At 47.3% G+C, this 21471-nt stretch overlaps 1 protein-coding gene and 1 long non-coding RNA gene across 6 annotated transcripts in view; one reads left to right on the forward strand and one right to left on the reverse strand.

Annotated features, from left to right (window-relative positions):
• Positions 1-2771: 2771 nt before the first annotated feature.
• ARMH1 (armadillo like helical domain containing 1) overlaps positions 2772-21471 on the reverse strand; it is a 51004-nt gene continuing 32304 nt past the window's right edge. For all 4 annotated transcript variants that reach the window (XM_045997799.1, XM_045997807.1, XM_045997818.1 and 1 more), the window contains exons 8-13: positions 4151-4273; positions 3977-4049; positions 3675-3804; positions 3511-3588; positions 3148-3229; positions 2772-3070 (exon numbers count right to left, since the gene is read on the reverse strand). In XM_045997799.1, coding sequence (XP_045853755.1) covers positions 2952-3070; positions 3148-3229; positions 3511-3588; positions 3675-3804; positions 3977-4049; positions 4151-4273 — 605 coding nt within the window. In that variant the 3' untranslated portion in view covers positions 2772-2951. The remainder of the gene's footprint in view (positions 3071-3147; positions 3230-3510; positions 3589-3674; positions 3805-3976; positions 4050-4150; positions 4274-21471) is intronic.
• LOC123937196 lies at positions 3653-15409 on the forward strand. 2 transcript variants are annotated; one of them, XR_006817434.1, is made up of 5 exons: positions 3653-3758; positions 4403-4570; positions 5053-5183; positions 10219-11197; positions 14954-15409. It is a non-coding gene; the product is annotated as an uncharacterized LOC123937196 (long non-coding RNA). The 2 variants fall into 2 exon arrangements; XR_006817432.1 differs by having other exon boundaries at positions 4403-5183.

The following is a 21471-nucleotide window of genomic DNA, read 5'->3' on the forward strand; positions in this document are numbered from 1 at the left end:
CTCAGGACCATGAGATCAAGAGTTGCATGCTCTATCAACTGAGCCAGCCATGTGCCTCAATAACTGAAACTTTCCAGTGGTTCAGTAAACACAGAGAGAGAATGCTAATGTGTCCAAGAGTGATAGGTATACAGGTATTCACTGCATTTTTTAAAAAAAGATTTTATTTTTCTATTCATGAGAGACAGAGAAAGAGAGAGAGGCAAAGGCAGAGGCAGAGGCAGTCTCCCTGAGCAGCAGGGAGCCTGATGCTGGACTCGATCCCACGACCTTTAGATCATGACTCAAGCCGAAGGCAGACACCCAACCATCTGAACCACCCAGGTGCCCTATTTACTGTATTTTTCTTTCAACTTTTTTGTAGCTTTGAACTTGTAAACAGTGGGGGAAATATGTATTAATAAATTCCATGTAATGTGTATGATTTACATATATATTAAACTTGATTCAATTTTAAAAGTTCCGTTGTTGTTGTTGTTGTCTTTTTAAGATTTTATTTATTTATTTGACAGAGAGAAACAGCAAGAGAGGGAACACAAGCAGGGAGAGTGGGAGAGGGAGAAGCAGGCTCCTTGCAGAGCAGGGAGCTCAATGCCCGGCTTGATCCCAGGACCCTGGATCATGACCTGAGCCGAAGGCAGACGCTTAACGACTGAACCACCCAGGTGCCCCTCCATTGTTTTTATTAAACTATGGTCACCTTAGAACAGTGGCTTCCAGATTTTTGGATTTTCCGATTATTCAAATTTCCAAAAAATTTCTAGGGTACCTTTTTATCATTATTCTACAAACAAAGGCCATCTGAAGACTACAAAGAGACACTTCTTTAAAACAGAAAACCCACTTACCTTTATGAAAGCATAACTATATATCTTGTCAACTTTTCTCTCAAAGCTGAGGGAGTCTGGGCTGCCTTAGATTTAACAGTATTAGGGAGCGATGATGCCCTCTTGTGGCCACCTGCAGAATTACTACTATCTGACTTCATTTCCTCTGATTTGATGACAATTTCCTCAGTTACCTCGGTCATTAACAGGGGCATGCCAAGCATTGTTCTCAGTATTTGGGATGTATTAGTAAAGAACAAAAATACCCCTTAGTTGAGCTTATATACAGATGGAGAGACAGACCATATGCAAAGTAGTAAGTGTGGTGGGAAAAAAAAATATAGCAGCATAAAGGGCTTGGGGACCAGAGTATAGGCAGTGGTAGTATTAGTAGCCCTCACTGAGAAGGTGACTTTTGTATAGAGTTGCAAGGTGAGGGAGTTCACCATGTAGCTATATAGCTGAGGTGACAAGAACTATAGGTTCTAAGAACCATATAGCTATACTATCCAGTGAAGGAGGAAGAGAGAATTAGGAGACAGTTCAGACATCATGGGAGACTAGACTGCCTACGGCCCTCTCTGCAGGCCACAGGAAGGGCTTTAGGTTTACTGTTCTTTTTTTTTTAAGATTTTATTTATTTATTTGAGAGAGAATGAGTGAGAGAGAGCATGAGAGAGAAGAAGGTCAGAGGGAGAAGCAGGCTCCCCAAGGAGCTGGGAGCCCAATGCGGGACTCGATCCTGGAAGTTTGGGATCATGACCCGAGCTGAAGGCAGTCACTCAACCAACTGAGCCACCCAGGCGCCCTAGGTTTACTGTTCTTGAAATGGAGATCCCTGCAAGGTTTTCAGCAGTAACAGAATCTAAGTTTATTTATTTATTTTTTTTTTAATTTATTTGACAGAGAGAGATCACAAGTAGATAGAGAGGCAGGCAGAGAGAGAGGGAAGCAGGCTCCCTGCTGAGCAGAGAGCCCGATGCGGGACTCGATCCCAGGACCCTGGGATCATGACCTGAGCCGAAGGCAGCGGCTTAACCCACTGAGCCACCCAGGCGCCCCATCTAAGTTTAAAAGGACTACGATGGGGGGCGCCTGGGTGGCTCAGTTGGTTAAGCGTCTGCCTTCTACTCAGGTCATGATCGCCCCACATGGGTCTCCCTGCTCAGCCGGGAGCCCACTTCTCCCTTTCTCCCTGCCCCTTCCCTTGGTTGTGCTCTCTTGCTCTCAAATAAATAAAATCTTAAAAAAAAAAAAAAAAAAAAAGACTATCCTGGCTGCTGTATTGAAAAGAGAAAGGGGTAGAAAGGCCTCTAGAGTAGTTTAAACAATGGTGGAAAAACAAAGGAGGAAAAACAATGGTGGCTCAGATTAAAGTATTAGCAACAGAGTAGTGAGATTTGGTTGAATTCTGAATATACCTGGAAGGTAGAATCAACAGAGCGGGATGCAGATGTCGAAGAGGAACATTAAGGGGAATGCTATTTTGTTCTGAGTGGCAGAAAGGATGAGTTGCCATCAGTTGAGCTGGGGAGGGTGGCACAGGATCAGGAGTCCAGTTTTGGACACAAAGAGGTGGAAAGATTTAACTGGAAATGGACATGTGGGAGTCAATGGCATATAAATGGCATTTAAAGTTTAGGGACTGGATGAGATCATCAGGGTGAAAAAGTAGATAGAGAAGAGCCTCAAGGTCACTCCAGTTTGAAAGAAGCTGGGTTGAGAGGATGAATCTGCAAAAGAGAATGAGGAAGCAACCGGAGAACAAGCAGGTGAGTGTGCGCCAGTAGGAAGCAGAGGTGAGGGTCCCTCCTCAGGCTATGTCTTTAAATCTTCCAGAACGTTGATGTTCCTTCCATCCGGGCAAGCTGGATGAGCAGAGGCACCCCGGCCCAACAAAGCTCTTATTTAATTTCCCCCTCCCTGCTACAGAGAGGACAGACAGATAGCAAGACTATTTATTGAATTCTTGCCAGCCGGCAGCTCTCCCTCTCCCCTACGGCAGGGCCAACCCTCAGCCTCCCACCTAGGGCCAGTGGGGTCACCGTGAGCGTGACCCAGGATCCTTCTCCCAGGCGTCCTGAAACACAGCCTGGACCTTTCTGGATTGCCTCGGAGGCTATGTTACTCCTTTCCCTCCATATCCTCCTTCTGGAAGTATGAGATATAACCAAGCTGATCCTTGTCATGAGCTTCAAGATAAAAGGTCGTGTTGCTGCGGGGGACGCCACTTTGGTGTAATACTGGAAGCAAGAGAGGCGAGGCTGAGTCTGGGTGCCCGCTGCACCTCTGCTCCAGGTCCCCTTCCTCCCCCACTCACCTTTGGAAACATTGACTTTGTTGGCCGCCAAGATGTCCGCCTGAATGCTATCTATTTTCATGTACAAGTCCTCGGCATTGCTCTGAGGACAGGAGCAAGGGGCACCTGCTGGGGTCCCAGGGCAGTCTGGACTTGGAAGTGGGCGCTGGGCGGAGGCATGCTGCGGGGCTGACCGGAAGGGCCGGGAAGGGAACCGACCCTGCCGGGGGTGGGGGGTGGGGAGGAGCCCAAGCCGGGGCGGTCCGTTCAGCGGCGGGCCCCCGGGCGCAGCGTGCGTAGGGCATGTGGCCGGGGGAGGGAAGCCGTGGAGGCGGCACCTTCCGGTCAGGTGGGGCCCCGACCCTTGGGGGCGGGGACGCTTACGAGGAAGAGCTGGTAGAGCTCCTCTCCCATGGACCGGCGGACGTGCTCCTCCACCACCGGGAACATCTGCACGAAGTACTGCGACGGCGGGCGGGGCGGCGGGGTGACTGCGGTGCCCTCGCCGGGGGCCCACGGCCCACCCACCCCACCGCCCCGCCGCTCACCTCCAGCGTGAGGCTGGCCTGCCGCTGGCTGTTGCAGTGGTCCGAGTTGCCCATGGCGGCCAACAGGCTGTGCACCACGCGCAGGTGCAGCATCTCCTCCGCGATGCTCGTGTTGTTGCGCGCCAGGACCCTGGGCGGGGAATTCGGGCGGCGGCGAGCCCTTGGGACCCTCCGGCGCCCGGCGGCCCGAGCCCCTCCGAGACCCGCGGGCATTGCCCGCTGGCTTGCCGCATTCCACCCCCATCCCCATTACCCCCATTCCACCCCCATACCCCATTACCCCATCCCCAAAGCCCGCTTACCCGATGGCTTTGGCAGCCGCGGCCTGCTGCAAGAACACGGGCAGGTGGGCGGTGAGCTGGGGAACCAAAGAGTCTGGCGGAAGGGGCGGCCGTGAGGCAGAAGGCCCTGCATCCCAAGACCCCCCCCCCCCCCCGCCCCCCAGCCCCGCAGCCTCAATCTGAGCGACTCCCTACCGTTGAGGATCTTGGGCTGCAGTTTTCTGGTCTCCTTGACGGATGGTATCAGCAGCTCCACCAGGCCCTTGAGCAGCGCCTGGCACACGTCGTAGTTGACCAGGTCCTTGATCAGCTCGATGGCTGGGGAAGGGCAGAGGCCCTAGGGAGGCCTGACGCTCCAAACCGACCCCATCCCCACCAAGCAAGCAAAGACCCCCTTGAACCAAGTCGCTTCCTTTTACCCCCATCCCCTTCCTGCACTTTTCCTAGCACCTTTCACTGGCCAGCACCGTGCAAGATGTGTGTGGGAGAAGCTGGGCAGGCAACACCACAGTCCTGCTGATCTGGGGCTAAAGAGGAGGAGGAGGGGGCCGAGCCTCATTCCCCTCACTCTGCCTTCACAGAACTAGCTACAGAGGGAGGAAGAAAGGTTGGATGGTAAGCCTACCCATCAAGGAGGCTTAGAGGCTGTCAGAGCTGGAGGCCTCACTGAGGTGTCACGGAGGTGGGAGGGGCTAGGTCTTCAAGGGGAGAAAGGATGGGCCAAGACCCAGGAGTGAGGGAGACAGAGTGAGTGGGTGGAGGATGTGTGGCAGAGAGTGAGAAGGGTTGAAGCCCGGTAGACTGCAGTAGTTTCTGACAAACCATTTATGGATCCCTTCTTTCCCTAGGCTTTCCACACAGCATCCCACTGAAGCCCACCATAACCAAAAGTGCTTTGCTTTGCAATGACACTGTCTCATTAACCCATTATAGGTACCAGGAAGCAAGGCATAGAGATAAAGCACTTTGGTTAAGATACTACAGCCAGGAAGGATGTGGGAGCATAAAGGAAACACTTGATTAGGAAGGAGGAAGGAACTGGGGTTTAGGGAGGGGGGTTTTCCTAGAGATACTTTCCAGTCATTTATTCATTTCAGCATTACCCCACTCTTTTTGGGCAAGGCTGCCCTAAACGCCGGTTGCTCCAGGAATATTTTTGTCAAGAGGAAATCACAAAGACAGAGCTGGAAGAGGGCAGGGGAAGCTGGTCAAGTGATGGGACACTGGGGTAAGTGTTATTTTAAACTCATATGCTTGCTACGTGGAAGACAGAAAAGACAAAACATGCTGTTCCCCAGCTGGGTAGTCAGGTGCAGGGGGGGGGGGGCGCCTCTCTACGCTAGGGGGAGCTAGGGGGAGCTAGGGGGAGCTAGGGGGAGTTAGGGGGAGCTAGGGGGAGCTAAGACGTGGGGGAAGCACAGTTCCCTGACTAGCTCATTTACATACCAGGACTCATAATAGACACATGGGAACCATTACCACTAATATCTCTTCGAATAGTGAAAATTAACCTTTTATGTCCCTGTCAGGAAAGTTATGCCCAGTAAGGATATGCTTGAGATAATTCTCTGCCATGGAAGAAAAGCGTTTGCTGGTAGGTGTAAAGACACCGCAAGCGTAGAGGGATCAGCCAGTATCCGTGACGATGGGCACAGATTTTCCGTATAGTGGTTTTTTTTTTTTTTTTCCGCTTTAATTGGTTCTTTGGCATAGATCCCAAGAGTGCTTGCGGAATGAAATATTAGAGAATTGATAGTGCAATTTTCGGAGGCCCTACTTAGGTAAGTCTAAGTGTTTGTGTCAAAAATAAGTTCTTGTCTTGTTAAAAAGTTAATGAGACTCTAACTTAGCAGCTAGAAAACATTGCTATCTGGGGTTCCAAGGCTTTTTAGGGTTGAGTAACATTTTAAGATAGGCTGCCCCCCTACCCCCAAGTCAGTAAGTATTGTTCTAGAAGACTTGTTTAGAGCGCACGCATGAGTTGGGGGAAATCAGAGTGAGCAGGAGCATCTTTCAAGCAGCCTCCTCAGTGGTCTAGGATCCTAAGGCAGGTGGATCCCACAACCCAACAGATCGTGATCTGGGGTGAAACCGAGAATCCCATGCTTAACCAAAACATTTAAAAAAATGTTTTGGGTCCCTCCCACTCGGAGCAGTGGGTGGGGCAGCTGCGGCCCTGCGCTACTGGCCAACCCTATCATCTGACCCAGCGAGCTCATTTGCATACCCATGGGTGCTATCCTCCCTACTACATTTCTGTTAAAAACTGCACATTTCCTTGTTTTCTTGGACCAACATATGTCTTTTCCAAAAATCCCTTTTACAAATTTTCCTAGCAGTAGCACCGTAGCACAGGAACAGACACCAGTCTTGGAGAACTGTAGTTAGTTACAGAAAAAGTGGCAAACATAGCTAAGTACACTCTGGTATCTCTTCAGATTAAATGCGTCCCCTTTTACTAAAGATTTCTGGGGAGAGGAGTGTTTGCAAGTTTGCCTCATTTCTGAGCTCAAAGGAAAAGTTTCCAGTGTTTCATCTGTTAGGTATGGCATTTGTCATAGTTTTTTGTAGATATCTCTTATTGGACAGACATTAAATTTTTAGACTTATTTCCTATTAAGATGATATATGTGCATTTCTAGATGGCATATTATCCCTGGCATATGCTGCTAGATTCAACTTGCTAATATTTTGTGTAGAGTTTTTGCAGCTATCTTCATGGGTAAGATTGCATGCTATCATTGATGGATTTTTTTTTTTTAGATTTTATTTATTTATTTGACAGACAGAGATCACAAGTAGGCAGAGAGGCAGGCAGAGAGAGAAGAGGAAGCAGGCTCCCCGCTGAGCAGAGAGCCTGATGTGGGGCTTGATCCCAGGACCCTGAGATCATGACCTGAGCTGAAGGCTGAGGCTTTAACCCACTGAGCCACCCAGGTGCCCCTATCATTGATGGATTTTTATATTAAGATTAGGCTAACCTTAGAAAATGAGTTGGGGTTTGTATTCTCCTTTTCTAATCTTGAGAAGAGTTTCTGTAAGACAAGAATTTTATCTTGAATGTCTGATAGAATTCTCTAAAGCTGATTTTAGAAATGAAATAAACTGATTCGGGGCACCTGGGTGGCTCAGCCTGTTGGGCAGCTGCCTTCAGCTCAAGTCATGATCCTGGGGTCCTGGAATCAAGCCCCGCATCTGGCTCCCAGCTCAGTGGAGAGCCTGCTTCTCCCTCTCCCACTCCCCTTGCTTGTGTTCCCTCTCTTGCTGTGTCTCTCTGTCAAATAAATAAAATCTTTTTAAAAAATACTGATTCATTTTCTTTAATGGTTAGAGGACTATTTGTGTTTTCTCTTTCTTCACAAGTCCATTTGGCTAGGTTATAATTTCTAGCAGTTTTCATCTACATTTTCAAACATTGAAATAAGCTCATGATATCTTTATCATTTTAATGTGTAGCATTTTTAGTGGTGTCTTTTTTTATATTTTTCATATGGATTATGTGACTTTTCTCTTCCGGATCAAATTCTTTTGCCCTCGAGTCCTATGGGGGTAACACACATGGATGCCTGCTTGTGCAGTGGTGTGCACTACAATGAGAAATGCTTATCTCAGAGAACCTAAATGTTACAGTCAGAAGCATGCCTGCCTTTTGCTCTAAAGGGGGAAATATCTTCATTTCCCAAAGCTGTTTGCTCATCAATATCCTTGAAAAGATATTCTGGGACAAAGAGCAGTCGGTATTTTACTTAAAAGACACACAGAAATATGACAAACTTGTAGAGAATTGTCCCCTAGGATCATTTTTCTTTTGCTAGTAGTAATCCTTCAGTAGACATTCTTGGTTTGCTCCTGAACTTAGGGGAAAAGTGTTCAATGTTTCACTATTAAGTATAAAGTTAGGTGTAGATTTTTTTTTTTTTTATAATCAAGTTGGGAAAGTTCTCTAGTTTTATTTTCCTGAGGGTTTTTATCATCAACAGGTGCTGACTTTGTCAAATGCATTTTCTGCACTGATTATATAATAATGTAAGTTTTCTTTTTTAGCCCGTTGATTTGATAGATTAAATTGATTGATTTTTTTGAATATTGAACCAACCTTGCATTCCTGGAATAAACTCCAATTGGTCATGGTGTGTGATTCTTTTTATATATTGCTGAATCCTAATTGCTAATCTTTTTTTCTTTGTTTAAATATTTTATTTATTTATTTATTTGACAGAGAGAGACACAGTGAGAGAGGGAACACAAGTAGGGGGAGTGGGAGAGGGAGAAGCAGGCTTCCCGCCAAGCAGGGAACTGGATACAGGGCTGGATCCCAGGACCCTGGGATCATGACCTGAGCCAAAGGCAGATGCTTAACAACTGAGCCACCCAGGTGCCCGATTTAACTTTTTTAGACTTTTTTGTGGGTTGGTGTCTTTCATCAGTTCTTGACCATTGTCCATCATTGTCTCCTTAATGGTGCTGCCTATTTTTTTTTTTTTCTCTTTGCCTCTATTCTCACTCTTATCCTTATTTTTCTTCCTCTCCCCAGGTTACTAATTTTCTCTTAACCTGTGTCTACTCTACTGTTAAATATGTACATTGAGTAATAACTTTTAGCTGTTGTATTATTTAAAAAAATTTATTTATCTGAGAGAGAGAGAGAGAGCAAGCATGAGCAGGGGGAGGGGTAGAAGGAGAAGCAGGCTCCCAGCTGAGCAAGGAGCCCAATGTGGGACTCAATCCCAAGACTCTGGAATCATGACCTGAGCCAAATGCAGATGCTCAACTGAACCATCCGGGAGTCCCTGGGTTGGCCTTAGCTTTGCAAAATTAATTGCCAGAAAAAACTTCCGCTAGGATGAAGATATTTCTTCCAAAGAGCATTTCCCTTTCTATTGGCTACCTGGGCACTAACTATTCTGAACCATTGTTGTCCAAGTTCAAGACTTGAGGTTTCCTGGACCACACAGGTGCTTGTACAGTCCATGCAAGGTCATTTGAGGACCAGCTTACTTCTGGCTCATCCTTATCTTGAGGGCTTTGTCTTCCCGGGTCCCGGGAATATCTTGAGGTATCATACCTCTCACCTGGGGCAGGCCCTGGATACCTTCTTTCCTGCCATTTGATACTGCTTAGTTTTTTCAGGATTAGAAAGTGGCCTCAGGTTTGAGTGCTGGGCTTATCATTCTGGGTTCTCACCTTCCCTAGGTTTTGGGCTGGTAACTGCTTACTGTACTGTTCTTCTTCTTTTTTTTTTTTTTTTCTTCAGTAGGCTCCATACCCAATGTGGGGCTTGAACTCACAACCCTGAGATCGAGTCACATGCTTTACTGACTGAGCCAGCCAGGCACCCCTGCTCTTTATTGTTATTAAGAAGATTACAAATTTCCTTTTAGATATTTATGGTATGATGGTGAATAGATATTTGATTTTTGCCCCTGGCTCCTAGTACACATCGAAAAACCCTTGGAATTTCCAGAATGTGAAGTGTCCTTTATATGTTAAATGAAATAACTGACTGGGAGCCTGGGGGCTGATCAGTAGAAAGACCAAGGCATGATTACAAGATTGGAACTTTCAGCTCAATCTCCTGACCTCTAGGGAGGGGAAAGGGTCTGGAGAGTGAATCAATCATCAATAGCCAATGATTTGCTCATCAATCACCAATAACCATGCCTATTTAGTGAACCTCCATAAAAACCCTGAAGTGATAGGTCTAGAGAATTCTGGATGGGTGAATGCACTGCAGTGTAGGAGGGTGGTGTGCGTAGAGCAGTCCCCCAACCCACACCTTGCCCTATACATCTCTTCCGTTTTCCTGTTCCTGAACTGTATCCCTTCTACTAAACTGCTAATAGTAAGCAAAATGCTTTCCTGAGTTCTGTGAGTTGTTCCAGCAAATGACTGAACTTGAAAGGGAGGAAGGCTTGCACGAATCCCCTGGCTTTGTAGCCAAGTTGGACAGAAGGATGAATAACATGGGGACCTAACACTTGTGACTGGCATTTGAAGTGAGGGCAGTCTTGAGGTGCTGAGCCCTTAAACCTGTGGAGTCTGAAGCTAACTCTGGGTAGTTAGTGTCAGAATTGAATTGAATCGTAGGGTACCTGATTGATGTCTGTGGAGAACTGGACAATTGCTTGGTGTGGAAATCCCCCTCCCCCCATTTGGTATCAGAAGTGTTGTAACTAAAAATGACTCAATATCCAAATTTCCTAGCCTGCCATTATCAGAAAAAAGAGTCTTCTTCACCTGCCTATTGTTACCTATTGTTCTAGACTCACCTCAGCAACTAGATTTCAAGTAGCTTTGTCTGGCCTGTTCTCCCTCTGCCTCCACTCTGGACCACTGAGGAGTAGGTGTCCTGTGTCTCTGGCCGTTTGCTCACCATGGAGTCCTGCTGTCATCCAGTAATAGCCTCTCCACTACTGTGAATGCCAGTGAACATATCTGAGGCACCTCTGCCTCCCCCAAGCCTCAAACCAGTCCAGTCCATAAATGTTGAAGAGAGTTGGCTGGATTCCGCATTCCCGTGCACTAGAGACTATTGAGGTGATGGAAGCCCAAGACTGTGGAAACTGCTAGCCTGGTGGGAGATGACCTCAGGAGAGGCTCTGCACTGCCCACTGCGGCCCTCATCCACCCTGAGCCCGGGAATCGTGCCTGGCCCTGCCTTTTCACAGGTTGGAGATGGCGCAAGGCCATGTTCCAGCCTCCCACAGCCAACTCTGAGAGAACACTTGGAAGCCAGGACCTTATGCTTCCTCGTCAGCTGAGCCACATGCCTGAGCACTCATGGCAGAGAAGGCAGGTGCACGGAAAGGTGAAGGCACGGCAGCCCCTCCTGCGCAGTGGGGGACGAGGCGCAGGGGCCCAGGGGCCAGTGACAGGAGCGCACAGATCTGCAGAGCACGCGGAGTGGGTGTCTACAGGAGGCTGCGTGTGCCCTTACAAGCTTTACTTGCTTAACTACAAACACACCTGTGGTGCTTAACCACGGACATGTGCTGGTGACTTCTAATCTTGTCGGAAGACTGTCACTGACGGTGCTCAGCAGCTCAGTGAGTGGCCTGTTCACCTGGAGGCACAGGCTGGAGAGGCAGCCAGCAGCCCCATCCTGGGTCTCAGACTCCATACACTCTTCTCCCATCCTGTGCTGAGCGTTGCCAGCGGCTAACACTCCCAGAAGGAGGGGGGCTGACTTCTCTCCAGGACTCAAGAGTGCTCTTTGGCAGGAAGGAGAACCAGTCTGGGCTGGTGAGTCGGTTTAAGGAAAGCTACCAGTAAGGCCTCCCTCAGACTGCCCTTGTCTCAAATTCTGGGTTGGGGTGGGGGTTGCGGTGGGGGGAGCGTCCTATCCAGCCATACTGCAGAGCCACAGAGCACACAGAAGCCCTGTCCTGAAGCCCCCCCACAAAGCCAGTCTTGTCTCGGCCTGTTTTTCCCAATCACAGAATCAAAGATTTACTCTCTGGCAGAAGGGCTCTTAAGGACATCCCTGCAACCCCTCCTCGTGCTTAGTATTCCGGGGACAAGCCTTGTACGGCAGCCCCTTTTCTCTCTGGAGCAACCTGATTCAGAAACTGCTGCTTCATTAAGAAACACTACCTAGGATGTTCAGCTGCTTGCTGCTGGGCTTTCTCTTCCTTCCAGTTCTTCCAGGAGAGCCCTCCCAATCCCAGTGGCACCCCCAACTCCAGCCTCCGCTTGCTCAGATGTGGTTCTAACTTGGAATCACAGAGGGAGAGGGACCAGCTCATGACACTCCCTGGCTTTCCCCAAACATTCTCCCACTTGGACAAAAATGCAGCCTGGGATGCTAGGCTGGTGCAGGAAACCCCCAAGTCTTTCTCACCTGTTCTCTTATTGTTTGGTTGTGAAACTCTCTTCCTTCTTTTTGAATTAGTGGGGTTTCGGATCTGCGTGGTCAGCACACCCTCATGCCCAACTCTGCTGGGCCCAGGCTGCCACAGCACACCTTGCCTCGCCTTAGGAGTTGGGCCCTTCCAAGCCACAAGCTGGCAGCACCTTATTGCCAGGACACCCGGGAAAAACACTTGCCTATGCTTAAGATAGTTCTCTCGCAGCAAGAGATGACTCAAAATACTCAGGGTGGAAAGAATGAGTGAAAATAATTTTATGAAATTTCCCTGACCACACATGGTATTCTCTGCCCACTTAAGACCAAGTTCTCCAGGAGGCAAATATCTGCTTTTGCCTATTCACTTTATCCTAAATGCTTAAGCCTTCATTGCTGGTGTGTCTGCAACATTGGAACTTCTTGGAAAAATGAAGATTTATTCACTGAATCATTTTTGATTGAGTTTTAAAATTCACAGCTGTCTATATTTATCCCCAAAGTGAAAGGGCTAGTCTCTACCCAAATGTCTCCATGGGAACCACAGCCAGTTACAACTCTTTACCCACTGGGCGAGGTCCAAAGCATAGCAGAGCCATTCAGAAAGGAAAGGGTGGTGGGGGATTACTGTCTTTGGCAGCTTCGCCTGAAGCCTGTGTTGCTGACAACACCCAACTGTCCCTAAATTGGATCAGTCACTGATTAATTCGTTGGTTTATTAATTTATCTTATTTTTTATAAAATATTTTATTTATTTTGACAGAGACAGAGAGGGAGAGAGCACAAGCAGGGAGAGTGGCAGGCAGAGGGAGAAGCAGGCTCCCTGAGGATCAGGAAGCCCCATGTGGGGCTCGATCCCAGGACCCTCAGATCATGACCTGAGCTGAAGGCAGATGCTTAACAGACTGAGCCACCCAGGCGCCCTGATTCATTCATCTATCTCACAAAATACTTACTCAGCATCTTCTGTGTGCCAGACCCCTGTGCTAGGGCTATGAGGACGAAGAAGATATAATCCCTGTCCTCAGGGGTGACACAGTTTAATGGCAGATACCAGTAAGGAAACTGGTATATATGCTGTTGTATTGTAAGAGCTATGGGAACAGAAAGGAAATCAGGTTGGTGTGAGGGTATGTTGAGGAACTGGGGGAGAGAGACTCAGGAGAAGGCTCTCTTGGAGATAGTGACACATGAGCTGACAAAGCCATGGACGAGAAGGGAGGGACAGAAATGAAGAATGTGGCAAGTGCATCCCACCATTAGGGCCAGGCAAGCAGGGAGCTCTGGCTGGGTCACAGAGTGAGAGCCAAGCCTGAGGAGACAGACTGGCTTCTGAAGACTTGGCACGTGCCAACCACCCTATAGGGCAGGTGTTTTTTTCTTGTCTTTCATTTCGAACATTTAAAAAAATTATTTAGAGAGAGCATGCACATGCACACAGGTGAGCAGGGGGAGGGGCAGAGGGAGAGAGAGAATCCCAAGCAGACGCTGCCCTGAGCGTGGAGCCTGATGTGGGGCTCTGTCCCACAACCCTGAGATCATGACTAAGCTGAAATTAACAGTCAGATGCTCAACTGACTGAGCCACCCAGGCGCCCCTCTGGTCTTTCATTTCAGAGGAATCTGACTCAAAACGTTGAGTATTTTGTCCAAGGCCAAACAGCTAAAAAGCAGCAGAATGACTCTGTTGGATTCCAAAGCTCATACTCTTCACCTCTAAACTCCCCTGCCTCAGCTCGGGCGGAGGACCAGGACAGACAGCGTGGGCACCATGCTAGAGAGATGGAGATTAGTTTAGAGACATGAGTTACAGCAGCAGAGACAGAAAGAAGAGGGAGATCTGAACGATATTAAGGAGTTAGAGTTAACTGGTCTTGTTAGAAGTTGGTTGTAGGTGGGAAGCTGGAAGAGATGGCAATGACCTACATTTCCAAGCACTGGGCTTTTCACTGGGATTGGGACCTTGGAGCTGGAATCTCAGGCATCTAGTTCTGAACATGGTCTGTGACATCTGAGGCGAGATGATCAGAAGGCAAATGGAAACAACGGGATGGAGTTCAGGAGAGCAGTGTGAGCTGGACAGAGGTCACTCAACTGCTCTGCCGTCGGCCACAAAATGGGAATAACAATTGTGCCTACGTTGTCAGCTTGTTGTGAGGATTACCGAGTAGAGAGCTGGAGGCGTACCTAATGTGGAGTGGACACCTTATAGAGGCCAGCCACTCATGTTTCTATCACTGTCGGTGGTCACTAACAGACAGAACGGAAAGAGAAGAGCAGGGGCCCTGGGATTGAATCCGGAGAGAAAAAGAACCTGCACGTAAGGGGCTGGTGGAGGGACAGGAATGTACAAAGGACTGAGCAGCAGTTTCCAGAAAGAGAGGGGGAAACTAGGAGAGTTCCGGGTCGGGGAAGGAAAAGACCGGAGTATTCAGGGCAGAGTGTGATCAGGAGGGTGAGAGCCACGGAGAGGTCATGCCCTGAAGGGGGGCGGAGAAGCAGCTCTACCTGGGCCCACGCTTTCATTTGACAAACTGGTCGGGTCCGTGTCAGCTACAGTGCTTCGTGCTGACTGGAACAGCAGTAGACAAAACAGAGGCAAAGGGTGGCCCACTGACGCTCATGGAAACTTCAGTGCAGAAGAGAATCCTCCAATCCAAAGAGGAAGGAACCACAGAACCCACAGCCTGCCAGCCTGGGAAGAAAGTTCCTTGATCACCTGTCTGAGAGCTGAAGAAACCCTGAACAAATGACTTGCCCTGGGAATCACAGTGAATAGGAGACGGGGTCATAGCTCAGTATTCTTTGGACAGATGGAAACTTAGAAATGGCACTGCACCTGGGAAATGTGATGGCATGCGACTATTTCCCTCCCTCCCTCCTCCCTCCTTCCCTCCCTCCCTTCCTTCCCTCCTTCCACCCTCCTTTCCTTCCTGAGATTTTTTTGGAGGGTGGGGTGGGCAGGGGCTGAGGGAGAGTCTTAAGCCCACTTGGGGCTTGGGGACGGGGCTTGATCTCACCACCCCGATCTCATCATCTGCGCCAAGACCAAGAATCTTTCGCTTAACCGACTGCGCCATTCAGGCACCCCAGCATGCGACTATTTCTAAGGCACTCAGCACTGAGGACGTTTGTTTTATAATTTTTTGCTCCTAGAGCCTTGGGAAACCCGAGTCCCAGTTCCCGGTCTTCCCTTCCACATGACTGCCACCTGCTGGCCACATGTGAGAAGTGTGCTTCAGGGAGCGTCCATGCACAGGTTTGCCTCCATCCCGCGCCCCCCCCCCCCCCCCCCCCCCCCGCAGGAGTGAGAATACATTTGGCGAGCTATTACAAGGAAGAGACCAGTGTCAAGGAGCTTCCTGACCAACTGCATTCTATCTCTGATTCCTGTACATCTCCTTACCTCTTTCATCACAGCCTGTTCAAAGCCCACTGTTGAAACACAAAAAAAGCATATTTTATACACTATTTCTTTGAAAAAAGCCAGTTGATAAAGGAATGAATGTTTTGTGCTCTGGTAGTCTATGTACTGCTCAATTAAGAATGACTGTAGCGTAGGGCGCCTGGGTGGCTCATTAAGACCTGGGCTTTCGGCTCAGGTCATGATCTTGGGGTCCTGTGATCAAGTCCTGCATCGGGCTCTCTGCTCAGCGTGGAGCTTGCTTCCCCCCTCCCACCCTGCCTGCCTCTCTGTCTACTTGTGATCTCTGTCTGTCAAGTAAATAAAGAAAATCTTAAAAAAAAATAAAAGCATGTAGCATCTTCCATGGGAGTCTGCTCTTCCAGGCCAGGCTCCCTGAGTCCAACCCGCCTATGCGCGGGCTTCTGAGGGAAGCACTGACCACCACCCTGGGCGCCCGAGGGGAGAGGGTGCCAGGCCTAGCCAGGGCGGACACAGAGGTTCTGAGGACCGGGCAAACTGGGCCATTAGAAAGGTGTGCTCCCCAGGTGCCTGGGTGGCTCAGTGGGTTAAGCCTCTGCCTTCAGCTCAGGTCATGATCCTAAGGTCCTGGGATCGAGTCCCACATCGGGCTCTGTGCTTAGCTGGGAGCCTGCTTCCGCCCCCTCAACCCCTGCGGCTGTCTCTCTGCCTACTTGTGATCTCTCTGTCAAATAAATAAATAAAATCTAAAAAAAAAAAAAAAAGGAAAAAGAAAAGAGTGCTCTCCAATGACTTCCTATTTAAAAACAAACAAACAACTATGGCAGACTGTAAATAAAACTTATGAACAGTGAATAAAGTGTGGCAGTTGAAGTATATAATTTTGGGGAAATAACATATATTTTAAGAATATTCAGCAGAAAAAAAAAGAATATTCAGCAGACTTTTATTTTAAACTCTCCTTTGACATCAGAGTCTTATGACTGTTGTTCAATGAAGTCACATGGAGAGGTGGCCTCTTATACAGCCACATCCCTGCTGATATGGGTTAGCTCAGAAGAGGAAAGTAAAGGCACAAGGTTCTATGGCGCAAAAGGTGTAGTTTTAAAAATGAGATCTTGGGGCGGCTGGGTGGCTCAGTGGGTTAAAGCCTCTGCCTTTGGCTCAGGACACTGAGGGGCTCTCTGCTCAGCAGGGAGCCTGCTTCCCTTCGCCTCTCCGTGCCTGCCTACTTGTGATCTCTGTCAAATTAAAAAAAAAAAAATTAAAAAATGAGATCTTAATGGTATTTGCATGACCCTGAGAAGGGCATGAAGCTAAGAAAACATAATTATGTTTTATGCTAATAATAATATTGTCCATCCTCAGGTTTTTAACTGTTTCTCAAAAGTGGTAAAAATGTTAAAATACTGTAATACTGTAATACTGGAGAGATAGGACAGTGTGGTGGTGAGGACATGGGTGGTAGGGTCAGCCTGCCTGGGTGTGACCCACAACTTTCCCACTTACTGTCTCTGACACTTTTGGTGGGCTATTCAATTGCTCTGTGCCTCAGTTTACTCACCTGAAAACTGGGGATGATAATAGTACCTACCTCTCAGGATTGTTCTGAGGACTGTGTGACACGATTGCAGAGCTTAAAACCATGCCAGGCACACAGTCCTCACCAGTCACTGGTAGCAATGACTAGTTGTCATTCCTGGTATTATGACTGCTGAGTCAAAGCTCTAGGGGCGCCTGGGTGGCTCAGTGGGTTAAAGCCTCTGCCTTTGGCTCAGGTCATGATCCCAGGGTCCTGGGATCGAGCCCTCCATCAGGCTCTCTGCTCTCTCCTCCTCTCTTTCTCTACCTGCCTCTCTGCCTACTTGTGATCTCTCTGTCTGTCAAATAAATAAATAAAATCTTAAAAAAAAAAAAAAGCTCTAGCTGGACAGGGACTTCGTTTCATTTGTCACTATACACTCAGTGCCCAGCTCAGTGCCTGCTCTTTTAGTAAATGAGTGAACAAAAAATGTAAACCATTTAAAAATAAACCAACAAAGGACATTATCAAAAAAGTGAGAGCACAAGGGCGCCTGGATGGCTCAGTTGGTTAAACATCTGCCCTTGGCCGAGTCATGATCCCGGGGCCTGGGATCGAGACCCGTGTAGGGCTCCCTACTCAGCAGGGGAGTTGGCTTCCCCCTCTGCCCCTCCCCCTGCTTATGTGCTTGCTTACTCTCTCTCTCTCTGTCAAATAAATAAATAAATAAAATCCTGAAAATACGAAGTGAAAAGACAACCTACAGAAGCCATTCTGGTATCCAGAATATCCAAAGAACTCTTATAACTCAACAGCGAAAAGACAAGCCAATTTCTAAAAATGGGCCTAGGACTTGAGAAGGTATTTCTCCAAGGAAGAAATATAAATGGCCAAGAGGCACAAGATGTTCAACATCTTTTTTTTTTTTTTTTAAGATTTTATTTATTTATTTGACAGAGAGAAATCACAAGAGAGGCAGGCAGAGAGAGAGGAAGGGAAGCAGGCTCTCCGCTGAGCAGAGAGCCCGATGTGGCACTCGATCCCAGGACCCTGAGATCATGACCCGAGCCGAAGGCAGCGGCTTAACCCACTGAGCCACCCAGGCGCCCCGATGTTCAACATCTTTAGTCATTAGGAAAATGCGCACCAAAGCCACAGTGAGGTACTGCCACTCCACCGTGCGCTAGGATGGCTGTTAAAATTTTAAAAAAGGACAATGACAAGTGTTGGCAAGGATGTGGAGAAATTAGAACCCTCATATATTGCCGGTGGGAATGAAAATTGGTGCAGCTGCTGTGGAAAACAGTGACAATTTCTCAAAAGGCTGGACAGGATTACTCTATGACCTGGCAATTCCCCTCCCAGGTATACACCTCGAAGAATTGAATCACACACTCAAACAAATACAGGTACGTGCATGTTCCCAGCAGCACTATTCACAATAGCCAGAGAGGGAGACAGCCCAGATGTCCATTAGTGGGTGACCGGATAGACAATCTGTGGATTATTATTCAGCCATAAGAAAGCAGGTACTGGTACACGCTTCCACGTGGATGAAGCTTGAAACCGTGATGTGGAGTGAAAGTAGCCAGATGCAAAATGTACCATATTGCATGATTCCATTTGTATGAAATATCCAGAATAGGTAAATTCATGGAGACAGAATAAGGATTGGTGGTTTCTAGTGTCTGAGGGGAAGGGCCAGGGAGCAAATACATGGTACACGGGGTGATGAAAATGTTCCAGAGCTGGATGGGGTGGTGGTTCACACAACACTGTGGGTATACTCAATACCACTGAATTATTCATTTTAAATTGGTTAATTTTGTTATGTGAATCTCACCACAATTTGAAAAAATGCCTTTATGCGGAAAAAAGGAACTAAACCAAATCTGATTAATTTCTTTCTTTTTAAAAGACAATATTTATTTATTTGACAGAGAGAGAGCACACAAGCGGGGAAAGGGTAGAGGGAGAGAGAGAATCCTAAGCAGACTCTCCACTGGGCGTGGAGCCTGATGTGGGGCTCCATTTCACAACCCTGAGATCACAACCTGAGCCCAAATCAAGAGTCAGATGCTCAACTGACTGAGCCATCCAGGTGCCCCAAGTCTGTGACTAATTTCTAAGTAGATCGTACTCCTTAGTATCAGGAATCCATGTAACCTCACAAAACCCAGAACCCTAAGAAAAATTAACAATGACATTCTTGTCCATTGTCAGTCTCTCTCCAGGTCTTTGAGGGGCAGGGGAAGAGATATCACACATTCAAAGACTTGCCCATGTCTGTCCTGTCATTTGGGACCACTGTTTCCCTGAAGTAACATTTCTAGAGGATTCCACTAGGTTAGTGTGGTACACTTTGCTCAGTCATTAATGCTGCTGTTGTACTTTGTGGCTGATAAACCACACTTGAAACTTCACTACACAAAACACGATCATTTTATTAGCAAGTCAAATTAATCCTAGGTTCTAGGTCAATTAGACAAAAATGTTATTCCCCAAGTGACCATTTTTGCAAATTCACAAACATTTCCATTTTATCATAAATGTGTTTCTTATACCTATGTGTTCATTTCTCAGCAATTTTTATGAGATGGTACAGTGATTTTTTTTTTGAGATGGTACAGTAGTTTTACGATATGTCACACAAAAATTTTGTCTGTTTTCTCTCAAGGGCTGAGCCCGTTTTCTCCCCCACCCCTAATGAACAGGGTAAACAGAAGTGACAGTGTGCAACTTCTGAGATGAGATAATAAAAAGTAGTGGGGCCTCCTCTTTGCCCTCTCTTAGGTCACTCACTCTGGGAGAAGCCAGCTGCTCTGTTGTGAGGACAGTCAAGCAGCCCGTGGAGAGGCCCATGTGGTGAAGACTCAAGGCTTCCTGTCAACAACCAGCTCTAACTCACCAGGTGTGTGAGTGAGCTACTTTGGAAGCGGGTCCTCCAGGCCCCATCACACCTTCAGATGACCTCAGCCCCATGAGATATCTGGAGTCCAAACCACTCAGTTAAGGTTCCCAGATTCCTGAACTGTGTGAGATAATAAATGTTTCTTTTGGAGGGTGCCTGGGTGGCTCAGTTGGTTAAGCATCTACCTTCAGCTCAGGTCATGATCTCAGGGTCCTGAGATCGAGTCCCTCAGCAGGCTCCCTCCTTCTCCCTCTTCCTCTGTACTTTCTCTCTCTCAAATAAATAAATAAATAAAAATTAAAAAAAATGTTTATTTTTTTTTAGCCACTAAGTTTTGAGGTAATTTGTTATAAAGCAATGGATAATGAATACAGATGGATTGATTTAACATCTTTTGTAGATTACTGCAAAGTTGGAATATAACAACTTTCATTTTTTCTTCAAAGCAGCATTTTGAGGAATTGTCATCTTTCTCTGCCCAAGCTCTGTAGCTGCTGTGGCAGGGAAGGGGGACATGGTGGGGAACACTGCTGGACGTCACCATACTGCATGGCCTAGCTAGCCCATCCTTGAGAAGAGGGAATGGGGATAGGTGGGACAGAGAAAGGGAGACCAAAGGCTAGAGAAGGAGGGGCTGACAAAGGGCAGATAGGGGTGAAGGCCCAGGGAACTCTAAAGTCCTGGCTTCTCCCAGCTCTCTTAGGTCCTACTAATACAACCAATACGCTATACTTTACAAATATTTAAAAGAAATGTGTGGTCAGTAAATTGGTAATTTGGTGAACTGGGCACTCAGCAAATTGGTCATTTGGCTAATTGATTTTTGGCAGGCATATCTTTGGCAAATTAATTTGCAATGATTGGTCTGCTTCTAATTAAGTCATACATTGTAATTTTTATGATCCTAAGGCAATTGATTTATAAAAGATACCAATATATTTACACACACTTATGTATTTCAAATTCCCAACAGAACTCATTAATTTCTTTTGCAAAACTCGCTATGACTTTGACCTTTCTCTTGTCTAGGAAGGGAGACCAGTGAGCGATCCCTTCTGTGGCTATCGACGGCTCATCATGATTAAGTCCCTGCCTGCCACCAGTTCCTGGAATAGCAATCCTCCCTGGGAGGAAACTGCCGTTTTTCACTTCACAGAAATCATAAATGGAGATAAATTCCAGGCAGGACCACTTTGAAGAAGGCCTCCCTTAATTTTAATTTTGGCTTTCTAATGTTAAATGGGATGATCATTAGAAGAAATTCTAAAATCTTAATTCTAGGGGAAAAGAAAAAAACCCTGAGAAATTAGTGGACATCAGTACCCTTTGCCTGTTTATTTCTACTTCAAAGTGAACAGGCAAAGAATGGACAGCCAGAATCCCCTGCACTAAGGACTGGAAAACCATTCTTTGGCGTACAGGGTTCTCTTCCAATCTTTCAGAAGAAAAAAGGTGCCACGTGGAACCATACTAGAGCCTGAGGGGAAAGGAAAAATGAGGACTAGCCTCTCGTTCCAGCTGTGGTCCCCAGCTGTCTTCCTGGTAGGTCCCCGATAATAGGGAGCTAAGATAACCCATCTCTACTGTGTCCTGTTGTAACACTTGACCTACATACTACGTGAGAGTAAAAGAGTGATCATTTTATGACACTAAATTTGGAGCAGTTTGTTAGAAGCGATAGGTGACCAGAGCATCCACTCTCTGTGCGTGTGACCTTCCCATCTCTTACCTTCCTCCAGGAAACTTTCCTTTTTTCTCCCTCTCCAAACTCTCTTCCTTGGCCCTAAGAACTCTCAAGAAATAAAAGGTCATTTGATACACACAGCTTCCACTTAGCCATCTGGGCCGAACAAACC

The sequence above is a fragment of the Meles meles genome, chromosome 1 (genome assembly GCF_922984935.1).
Source record: "Meles meles chromosome 1, mMelMel3.1 paternal haplotype, whole genome shotgun sequence".
In the NCBI taxonomy this organism is placed as follows: Eukaryota; Metazoa; Chordata; class Mammalia; order Carnivora; family Mustelidae; genus Meles; species Meles meles.